The 12,351-nt window shown below is 38.7% G+C and overlaps 1 protein-coding gene and 1 pseudogene across 1 annotated transcript in view; both read left to right on the forward strand.

The window, feature by feature from the left end:
- The first annotated feature begins 1,474 nt into the window (after positions 1–1,474).
- LOC129237647 (jerky protein homolog-like) lies at positions 1,475–4,614 on the forward strand (annotated as a pseudogene).
- Positions 4,615–4,660: 46 nt separating this feature from the next.
- The window catches only part of LOC129236395 (tubulin beta chain-like), a 71,046-nt gene continuing 63,355 nt past the window's right edge, over positions 4,661–12,351 (forward strand). The window contains exons 1-2 of the mRNA XM_054870762.1: positions 4,661–4,891; positions 5,340–5,569. Of these exons, the coding sequence (XP_054726737.1) occupies positions 4,702–4,891; positions 5,340–5,569 (420 nt within the window). The 5' untranslated portion in view covers positions 4,661–4,701. The remainder of the gene's footprint in view (positions 4,892–5,339; positions 5,570–12,351) is intronic.

Here is a 12,351-nt window from a genome sequence, read left to right on the forward strand (position 1 = left end):
TCTTCAATACCTACTTAACAATGTGTGTAAGTTTGGTTTAATTCGGTTCAAAGACACGGCGGGTCCACGTTTTGGCATATATTTCGAGACCCTAGTCATCAATAGTTATGAAAATTACCCCGTATTAAAACACTTATCAACAGCTTTCATTTGATATCCATATTGTACAAACACATTCTAGGGTCCACGTTTTGGTCTCTATCTCGAGACCCTAGTCACGGAACGGATGGAAATACTCTGAACTAAAACATTCACCAACAGCTTCCATTTGATACCCATATTGTACATACACATCCGAAGGTTACCCGGGTCCACGTTTTGACCTATATCTCGAGACCATATCTATCAATAGGTACCCAAACTATACGGAAACCATCTTCAATACCTCCTTAACAATGTGTGGAAGTTTGGTTTAATTCGGTGCAAAGACAAGGCGGGTCCACGTTTTGGCATATATTTCCAGACCCTAGTCATCAATAGGTACGAAAATTACCCCGTATTAAAGCACTTATCAACAGCTTTCATTTGATACCCATATTGTACATACACATCCGAAGGTTACCCGGGTCCACGTTTTGACCTATATCTCGAGCCCTATTTCCAAAATAAAATATAATCCATGTTACTCGTGATGTAGCTTTCGAATGGTGAAAGAATTTTTAAAATCGGTCCAGTAGTTTTTGAGCCTATTCATTACAACCAAACAAACAAAGTTTTCCTCTTTATAATATTAATATAGATATGGTAAATATTACCATACATTTTTTCCTTCATATATAATAAAAAAATAATAATAATAACATTAAAACAACAGGTATTATTAACAAACTTGGTTTTATTTTAAATTCTTCAAGTAAATCAAATTAATAATAATCAATAAGAAGGCATATGCAAATACAAATACGTGAATTTATATATGTACATATGCGCATATACATACATATATACGCTCACTTAAGTAGGGGAGAGCAAGATGTCGAACGTTTCCATTCGTTTGCTTTGTTTGCTTTGTCGTTCCTTCCGCGCTTTCGCTTGCAGTTCATTCAATGCAATGAGCAAGGTAACTACATATGAGCAAGGTAACACTAATATGAGCAAGGTAACACTAATGAGCAAGGTAACTACATATGAGCAAGGTAACACTAATATGAGCAAGGTAACGACACATTTTTTCGTGCGTGCAGCCTGTTAAATCGAATTATAAGACGTTATCACGTCAATATTTCTGTCGCGGTTTTGGTTTTGCAAAGAGTGTTTCGTCTTATGTTTTCTGGTGAAAATGAGTTCTAAAATACCCGTGTGCTTGACATTAAAACAAAAGGCTTAAATTCTCGACTTTTTAAAAAAAGGCTCATCTGTCACGATTTTAGCAAATGTATATGTATGATATAATGTTGCTAAATCAACAATTTGTAACATTAAAGCGAAAAAGCATGAGAAAAGGCAAAAACACTGCATGCAAACTTTAAAGAAAATGAAGCAAACTTCTTCGCTAGTGATGGATGGCTCCAAGGATTCTAGAAGAGGTGTGGTATTCGCAGGGCCGTGGAGAGAGTATTCGGGCCCCGGGGGAAACTTGAGATGCGGGCCCCTTCAAATTTTTTTATTTATCAAAATGCGTGTTATGTTATAGTGATATAACATTTAAACATTGGAAAACTCGTTGATAAAATTTTTGATAGAATTAATTATGAAATATTGATTAAAATGAATTTTAGAAAACTCTTCAGCAGATCTGAAATAAAAAACGCAGCTGAAAAAAGTTAAAATTTTTTATTCATTTTGTGAGCCTTACAAATATTTGAAAATGACTGCCACGATGCTTAGAATTTTACTTTTCTTGCTTTAGCTGAGGCAAAAGCTCTTATAATATCATCGCTCAACTCAGATTCCAAATACAAAGTTGCCAATCCTGTTACTCGACTCTGAGTTGAACAAGAACGATGGTAGTCTTTGATCCTTGATAAAGCGCTGAACGATCTTTCGGCGCCGGCAACCGATACTGGCAGGGTGCAGAATATTCGCAAAGCAATGTAGATGTTCGGGAACAGAGTATCCAAGTTTTTAGCTGTGATGGCATTCAACAAGTCGAACGGAGGCATACACCATTCCGAATTTCCAGTAAAATTCGCCTTGTACACACTCTTCAAGTGACCATCTCAATTGAGATTTCTTCCGACACATCAGAAGGGTTTTTTTTAGCAAAATTAAGAGCTGCTTTTTCAAATTTAGGAAATAGCCACAGGAATGAGAAAATGTTGTTTATGTTTTTAATTGCAATAAACCGATTTTCAATACTAGTGATAACTGAGTCCATGATGACGAGAAATGTGTTCCTCTTGAAATCAATATTCAAAATAACTTGTTTTATGAAGTATCTAAAATGCGAAAAGTGTTCACTTGTTCAGAACGTATATGTTTTAAACTCAAAATAATTGACAAGATTACCAGAATGTAACGTTATTTCACACAGCAAACTTTTCTTGAAAGGGGCCACGCATTAGTTGCCGAAACATAAAAAAATAAAATAAAAGTGTAAAATTAACTGGGGAAACGAATTTAAAAAATTATTTATATAACAACATACCCAGTGAAAAATCAAAAATTTCTAGTCTATAAAAAGTATTATTGCTATCTCTACATTTAATTCTTTATCAACGTAAGGACAAATTGCTTTAAAGAATATCTACGCTTCAAAATTGGTCTTCATTTAAAATACAACTATCTAAATTTAATCTAATCATCACTATAATTATTAATTACCTTATAAATCAGTAGCATAAAATGTTCCATTTTAATAAGAGCTCAATAATATACACTTTTGTATCACTATATTATATTTATTCTTCGTAATCGTGATCATAACATTCGATATGGTGACACCAAAAAAAGTCTGTGACGGAACTCTGGTAGAAGTATTATTTACTATATTTTTTCAAGCAGAAAATTTCTTGGAATTACCCTCGAGTCCGGGCCCCTCTGAAAACTCCGGGCCCGGGGGAAAAAGTACCCGATCCCCCCCCTCTCTCGTCGGGCCTGGGTATTCATCTTCTTTAAATATCAGGCGAAAAACTGTCTTCGCAACCTCAGTTAGTGGATCCATTTAAAGAAAAACTTAAAGCTAAAATGGCCAAATTGGAGTTGTGCAACGATCAGTTATATAAAGTTGATGAGTCGGGGTTATTCTGGACACTTTTGCCAGAGAAAACGTACACGTCAAGTTTGGAGAAGAGAGCCCCAGGGGTAAAGTCCGAGAAGCAACGAATCACGTTTTTATGCTGTTCAAACGCCACAAGCTTAAGCTTTTGGTAATTGGAAAGGCGAAGAATCCACGCTGCTTTAAAAACTTTCAGTGTCCCACCGACTATAAGAGCTCGAAATCCGCCTGGATTACGTCGGCTATTTTCAAGCAATGGTTTCATATTCCTTTTAAGTTTTGTCCGATTTTTAAGGTTAACTGGTAGTTGTTTAAGGTTACATCGTTTTTAAAGGCGAAAGCCTTACCAATTAAAGCTCTCCTCCTAATCGACAACGCTCCTTCTCACCCAAATGAAGCTGAAACGGAGAATGGGCAAATTTCGGCAATGTTTATGCCACCAAACGTTACTCCCCTCATTCAACCGATGGATCAGAATGCAATAAAAATCACTAAGTTGCATTACAGAATCAGCCTTCTAGCTTCAATAGCAGCGACAAAGTCTGATTTGCTCGAGTCGTTGAAAAAATTTAACTTAAAAACAGCTATAAATCTTTTGGATGCGGCTTGGTTTCGTGTTGCTGAATCAACATTAGCTAAGTGCTGGAACAGCATTGTAAATTTTGCGGTAAACAATGATGATCCCGAAGGTAATGTTCCGTTGGCGGTTTTAAAAGAAAAATGGGAAGGTGAACTTCGCACCTTGATGAGCAACACCGTCGATCTCCTTAGTAGTTTAAATCCTGAGGTTCGTTCGTGTTCGCAGATATGCTCAAATACATATATGTATGTTATTGAAAAAACTTTTTTTTATTAAAAATTTCAGATTGAATTCACGTTACCAGCCGTTCATGAATGGAACGAAGATATCGAGGAGGGCAATGCAGATGACGATCATCAAAAAGAGGACGAATCCGATGATGACAGCGTATCAGAGCAACTGGAGAAAATTAAGCCGACTGAAGTAGTTGAAATTTTCAACAAGGCGTTAATATGGGCTGGTCATGAAGACGTCGATCAAAATGATATGAGCGTGCTAAGACGGTTAAGGGCAGAAGCTGTGCTTCAAGTTTTAGAAAAACAGAAGATCCAAAAACAGATGGCTGATTTTTTTTAAATAAAGCCATCGTATTACCTAATTTTCAGTTAATATGTAACGAAAACAAGAATAAAATGTGAATTTAAATGTGAAAAAATATATTTACTTAGTCTTTTTGGGCATTCCGAAACGTGAACACTTTTGTTAACGTGAACTGGCTTGGGTTGAATTAGTTCACGTTATCGAGCGTGCGCTGTATTAAATAAATAAAATAAATAAAAATAAAATATTTTTAAATTTCACTTCTTTTGCTCCTATTTCTTAATTTTCTATATTCGCTTATATTTTTTATTTTCATAACAACAAGATTATTACATAAACTAAGAGTAACTAAATTTCATTACCTCCATTTCTGTTTTAGTTCTGGGAGATAATCTCCGATGAGCATGGCATCGACCCGAATGGCATGTACCATGGTGAAAATGATTTGCAATTGGAACGCATCGATGTGTACTACAATGAGGCCAGCAGTGGTAAGTATGTACCACGCGCTGTACTCATCGACTTGGAGCCAGGCACAATGGATGCTGTTCGCCAATCGCCAATGGGTATGCTATTCAGGCCAGACAACTTTGTCTTTGGACAATCCGGAGCAGGTGAGTGAAATTATTTGTTAATTCAATTTATTGAGAGACAATTTTAAAGCACCAGCCTTCACTAATTATCACTAAAAATATAATACAGGTGGGCAAAAAAGTGTTTACGTACTTTTAGTAAAAAAAAATTATAGAAAACAAATAAAATGTTAAAACTTTTGTGTATCAAATGTGAATCTTTCTTTGAAAATGTGTATCATTCTTTTGGCTGAAATATATACAAATTTTAAAATTATACTTTACTGCACTATTAGTTTGCAAGTGTTAAATAAGTAATTAAATTTTGTTAAATATTATTACATATTAATATATTAAAATTTTTTGGATCACAGGAAATTTTACCCTACAGTTAGCCTTAAGCTGAAAATCTCTAAACTCTTGCACTCTTCTGCTTATCTTACCTACAACATTTGCTTAAAATTCTACACATTTTCATTTTTTCTCGCAGGCAATAACTGGGCCAAGGGTCACTACACAGAAGGCGCCGAACTGATTGACTCTGTACTGGACGTGCTGCGCAAAGAGTCCGAAGGTTGCGATTGTCTGCAAGGCTTTCAATTGGCACATTCGCTGGGTGGCGGCACCGGCTCCGGCCTGGGTACACTGCTCATATCCAAGATACGGGAGGAGTATCCTGATAGGATAATGAACAGCTTCTCGGTAGTACCATCGCCAAAGGTGAGTGGGAAATCAATGGCTGATACACTTCTTTTTATGATTTTAAAAAGTAAAACTTAAGTATGATTCAAAATATTTAGTCTGATTAAAAAATTTGGCCAGTAAGTAAACAAAAAAATAAGTAATGAAAAAGTTCGATAGTTATTAGTATTGACCGTAGTTTTTTGCAACTGTGGTTTACAAAAATTAGTTTCAATTTTTAAATTTTCTAACAAATTACAATTTATTAAGCAATCACGAAGATTTGTTAACTGAAAAAATTTCCGAGTTTAGTTTAGAAAATGCAGCTTTGTTAAAAAAAAATATTATATATAAATGACCGTTTTGGGTGCTTGGTGCGAGCTACTCATGCGTGTTGCTGCTGTTCCACAAATGGAAGGACCTACAGTTTTAAGCCGACTTCGAACGGCAAATGGTTTTTATGAGGAGTTTTTTCATGGTAGAAATACACTCTGAGGTTTGACATTGGCTCCCGAGAGGTGACTGCTATTAGAAAAACCTGTTTTCTTTATTTTCTTTCCAGTCTTCCTTGGTTATTATTTGGATCCATTTTTTTGGCTTCCTATTGTAGATTGTTTTTGTTAAAGAAAAGTACAGAAGCAACGGAAATTATTATTGTTATTATCGAAATAATGAAAGCAATGAATTAATTGACCATCAAAATCATGTGCTTCCATTAGGCATAAAACTGGAGGTCGAACACCTACCTAAAATGGGAGCAACAAAGTGTTTAAGTCAAAAACTTTTCAGCTCGGTTGTTTTTTTTCATATTATACTTTTTTTATTGTTGTTGTGGAAAAGAGATTGTGTTTGAGCTAGTTTTTCGGGCTGAGAAGTTTAAATCGAAAACTTTTATTAAAATTAAAAGGGTTTGAAACCTCAAAAGATACTGTTTCGTCCGTATGGTGAACACTTTAGAGCTGGACTCTGATATGTTACAACCTTCGTTATTATTAGTTAAAGATTAATATTTCATTGTGATTTGCATAGATTTCTTCGTGACTATCATTCGGTTAACCTTTTGTTCGAAACTCACTGTGGACTTCGAAGTAATGGCGTGGCCGGCGCTTCGCAGATACGGGCAAACATTCGAGTGTATTTACTACCCTATAACAAAGACTACACATATTATTTATAAATTTATACTAGAATAATCTTCAGAAAAGTTTCCAAACAAAAAAACTGTTTTAATTGATTTTTTTTTTTCTTAATCGCTTTAAATTTGTTGTATGATATTAGACAGGAATTACTTGAAGGTAAGTCTGATATTCTCAATTGTATCAGACAGCCATTTGTGGAACAATATCAAGGCGCACACCACAAATAGGAGGAGGAGCTCGGCCAAACACCCAAAAAGGGTGTACGCGCCAATTATATGTATATATATATCAGACAGCCAATTTAAACTGTCAGGGCCTGTCTTTAATTTCATTAATCATTTTTATTAACTGGCTTGCCCTTTAACTTAAAATAGAAAAAGGATCGTACCCCTGAACTAACATCTAGAGAAAATTGGCCGACAAGCAACAAAACTATATATTTTTTTTTAAATAATCTTCAAAGTCGAATAATCTCGGAACAGTTTCAGGATCAGAAATGGCCTAAATAAGAATATTCTTAAATATCTAGAACGACTTTCTAGGTAACTCTGTATATATGCTTAGATAATCTGGGCGGCCATGGTAGCGGAATGGGTTAGGGTTCCAGGCTCGACATTCGAGGATGAAAAACCAAATGATAGACAAAGTTTTTTTAAAAGCTACCGCCCCTCGGCAGACAATGTGTTCTCGATTTGCACACATTTCACATGTTTTCAAATTTTGTAGCGAAAAATTTTATACAATTTACAAAACATCTTACTTTTAGAGAAAACGGGGCTGGTTTTATATGTGAAATGCATTTGAGTGTATTTTGTTCGGTGTCTTTTGCAGGAGTAGTGCGGATATGTGTTGTTAAATAATAATTTTTATTTATTTAATTTTTTATATATTTTCATTTTCAAATCGAAACTTGTATTTGCATCACCTTTATACGCGTATTAGTTTTAGTTACAACATTTTTTTTTTTAATTTAATCTATTTTTGATGGAACATGAAAAAATTATGACAGTTTTATTTACACATAAAAATCCTACTAACCATCAGCTTATTGTTCGGTACTAAGTACTAGTCTTAAAAACAAATCAAATATATTTTTTATACTTTTACGTAAAATAAAATATTAATATAATATATTTTTACATGTAAACATATTTTTATACCTTATTTTTGAACAATTATTTTGATTTCCAATAATTAAATTTTTCATTGTGCGCCGCATGAGAAGAATTTTATAGAGGCTTATAATATGAACAAGAATTGAAACCATCAAACTTCATTCAAGCGCATTAGCGCTATTTGTTTAAGCATTGAAATGCGCCAAAAAATACTAATTTCATTACAAAACTAATATTTAAAATTCAATTTCTATTCTTCAGCATTTATTATTTATTTAATAACGCCAGCTGATATTTAATGCAAATCTAACAGCAAAGGAGGATGGTTCCATGTGTAGAAGTCCACGCAAGTGGGGAAAGTTACTGATCGCCATTCACTTGGGAATGGCCAGGACGATTCTTCTGCATATGGTTCAAGCAGCTCACAACGGCCGGGATTAGCCCACGTATCCTCTGGGTAGCTTCCGAACATCCGTTCGGGAGTGAGCTAACGTGAGAAGGCGAAATATTCCAGGATAGCTGGTTGTGCGTTGGGTTTGGGACCCGCCACTTAAAAATCGCCCCCAATGAAAAGTGTAAAAAAGCCTCGGATAAGACCTCCCTATACTGATGACGACCCCTGCAAACGAACTAAGGATTACGATTTGAGGGCATGCACCTGGAATGTCCGGTCCCTTAATGGGGAAGGTGCCTCTGCCCGGCTGGTTGATGTCCTCGTGAGAGTAAAGGCTGACATCACTGCCATCCAAGAGATGCGATGGACGGGGCAAGGTAAGAAAACCATAGGACCTTGCGACGTCTACTACAGCTGCCATGTAAAGGAGCGCAAATTCGGTGTCGGATTTGTTGTGGGAGAGAGACTTCGTCGCCAAGTACTGTCGTTCACTCCGGTGGACGAGCGTCTCGCAACAATCCGCATCAAAGCCCGTTTTTTCAACATATCGCTAATTTGCGCCCACGCCCCGACGGAAGAGAAGGACGATGCGACCAAAGATTCCTTCTATGAGCGCCTGGAACGTTCCTATGAGCGCTGCCCCCGCCACGACATAAGAATCGTGCTTGGCGACTTCAACGCCAGGGTGGGCAAGGAGGGAATTTTTGGTCCCACAGTCGGAAAATTCAGCCTGCACAACGAAACATCCGGTAACGGACAGAGGCTGATCGACTTCGCCGGGGCCCGAAACATGGTAGTCTGCAGCACCAGATTCCAGCATAAAAAGATACACCAAGCTACCTGGCTGTCTCCTGATCGAAAAACGCGAAACCAGATCGATCATGTTGTGATAGATGGAAGACACGCTTCTAGTGTATTAGATGTACGCACGATCCGAGGACCCAACATCGACTCGGATCATTACCTTGTTGCAGCCAAGCTGCGCACCCGCCTCTGTGCAGCAAAAAACGTACATCTACCTACGCAAAGAATGTTCGACATCGAAAAGCTGCAATCACAACAGACAGCCAGAAGATTCGCCACTCGACTCTCACTCCTGCTCTCCGAAAGCACTGCCCAACAAATCGGCATGCGCGAGCAATGGAGCCACATTTCTCGTTCCCTACGTACCGCCGCCGAAGAAGAAATCGGATTCCGGCGAGCCCGAAAAAACAATTGGTACGACGAGGAATGTCATGCTGCCGCAGAAAGAAAAGATGCCGCTTATAGAGCCACGCTGCGATCGGGCGCAACGCGAGCCATGTGGGATCGCTACAGGGAGCTGAAAAAGGAAGAGAGACGTATTATCCGAAAGAAGAAACGAGAGGCCGAAATACGTGAGTGCGAAGAGCTTGAGATGCTGGCCAACAGGAACAACGCCCGAAAATTCTACCAGAAAGTTCGGCGGCTTACAGAAGGTTTCAAGACCGGGGCGTTTTCCTGTAAGAACAAAGACGGCGAACTGGTGACTGACGTACAGAGCAATCTTAAATTATGGAGGGAACACTTCTCGAACCTATTAAACAGTGACAGCTGCGCATGTCACAGAGAAAGTGAAGATCCCGATACCCCAATCGTTGACGACGGAATTGTCGTTCCGCTACCCGATCATGACGAGGTGAGAATAGCGATAACGCGGCTAAAGAACAACAAAGCCGCGGGCGCCGACGGACTGCCGGCTGAGCTATTCAAACATGGCGGCGAGGAGCTGGTAAGGTGCATGCATCAGCTCCTATGCATAATATGGTCGGATGAAAGCATGCCTGCCGATTGGAATTTAAGTGTGCTCTGCCCTATCCATAAGAAGGGTGATCCTGCAATTTGTGCCAATTACCGCGGGATTAGTCTTCTAAATATCGCCTATAAGGTTCTAGCGAGCGTATTGTGTGAAAGGCTGAAGCCCACCGTCAACCAACTGATTGGACCTTATCAGTGTGGCTTCAGACCTGGAAAGTCCACCATCGACCAAATATTCTCAATACGCCAAATCTTGGAAAAGACCCATGAAAGGAGAATCGACACACATCATCTTTTCGTCGACTTCAAAGCTGCATTCGACAGTACGGAAAGGAGTTACCTGTATGCCGCGATGTCTGAATTTGGTATCCCCGCAAAACTAATACGGCTATGTAAGATGACGTTGCTCAACACCAGCAGCGCCGTCAGAATTGGGAAGGACCTCTCCGAGCCGTTTGATACCAAACGAGGTTTCAGACAGGGTGACTCGCTGTCGTGTGACTTCTTTAACCTGATGTTGGAGAGCATTGTACGAGCCGCAGAACTTAATCGCTCAGGCACAATTTTTTATAAGAGCGTACAATTGTTGGCGTATGCCGATGATATTGACATCATTGGCCTTAACAACCGCGCTGTTAGTTCTGCCTTCTCCAAACTGGATAAAGAGGCAAAGCGAATGGGTCTGGTGGTGAACGAGGACAAAACGAAGTACCTCCTGTCTTCAAACAAACAGTCGGCGCACTCGCGTATCGGAACCCACGTCACTGTAGACAGTTATAATTTCGAGGTTGTAAAAGACTTCGTCTATTTAGGAACCAGCATTAACACCGATAACAATGTCAGCCTTGAAATCCAACGTAGAATCTCTCTTGCCAACAAGTGCTACTTTGGACTAAGTAGGCAATTGAGCAGTAAAGTCCTCTCTCGACGAACAAAACTAACACTCTACAAGACTCTCATCATGCCCGTCCTAACGTATGGCGCAGAAGCTTGGACGATGACAACATCCGATGAAGCGACGCTTGGAGTGTTCGAGAGAAAGATTCTGCGTAAGATTTTTGGACCTTTGCACGTTGGCAACGGCGAATATCGCAGACGATGGAACGATGAGCTGTATGAGCTTTACGACGACATAGACATAGCGCAGCGAATAAAGATCCAGCGGCTACGTTGGCTGGGTCATGTCGTCCGAATGGATACAAACGCTCCGGCTTTGAAAGTATTCGATGCGGTACCAGCTGGTGGTAGCAGAGGAAGAGGGCGGCCTCCTCTGCGTTGGAAAGATCAGGTGGAGAAGGACTTGGCTTCACTTGGTGTGTCCAACTGGCGCCGGTTAGCACGAGAAAGAAACGACTGGCGCGCTTTGTTAAACTCGGCCAAAATCGCGTAAGCGGTTATCGCGCCAATTAAGAAGAAGAAGAACAGCAAAATATTCACAACAATTTATTTCAAATTTGTTGCGCTGCCACTTTATTTTATTGCAACATGTCAACTTTTTCATTTTGCGCAGTAAATATTGGGAAAGCCTCAATAAATATTTCTAATACTATGAAAAATTAATCGTTTTTCTATTTGCTGTGTGCATAAAAATGAGAAAAAGCATAAACAATGCGCTGCGTAATTGACAGCACTAAAATATGTATTTTCGCAGCTAATTATTGCATAAAGTACCTAATTTTTGATGATTATTAATTTTTGCAAATTCTTTGACAAATTTACTTAATTTATTGACGTTTATATTGTCCACCCGAAATCAACCCGCAAGCGGCTTTGCCAACTCAGGCGGCAGCAATCAGCAATACTAATATTTGTAAATCGCTTAACCGTTAGAGTGTAAACAAGAATGGCAAATTTTAGCAATTATGTAGATGTGAATGTGCGTGTGTGTGTGCGTGGGTGTGAAAGGCCAGCTGGTCACGCAGCAGCTAATTGTCAAATGCACCACAAATGTCAACTGACGGGAATTAGTTTTTCGAAAATTATAAGCGCACAAAATTTATAACAAAATAGCGCACACGCACACGCACCCTCACATACATACCCGCTATTCACTTGCACCTACAATGGCGTAGTAATGTAACTAAATTATGCGCCTACAAATATGTGTTAATTATTGTGTGACGCAATTGACTGGCAAAACAAAAATAAATTGAATTAAATGCAAAACCACAATTTGTCCGCGACGCTTTGCTGAGCCTGTGTCTGTGTGCCTGTGTGTGGTGCATAGAAATTTATGTAAAATACCAATAACTATTATAATCTACGTAATTGAAATTAATTATATACGCACACATGCACACACGCACTCTTACAATGCATGCATCCAACCACCCAGCCACCCGTTTGCCAGTTGATTTTGTTATTTTCATTCACAGATTTGTGTTGTTATTCTTCGCT

The sequence above is a fragment of the Anastrepha obliqua genome, chromosome 1 (assembly GCF_027943255.1).
Source record: "Anastrepha obliqua isolate idAnaObli1 chromosome 1, idAnaObli1_1.0, whole genome shotgun sequence".
NCBI lineage: Eukaryota > Metazoa > Arthropoda > Insecta > Diptera > Tephritidae > Anastrepha > Anastrepha obliqua.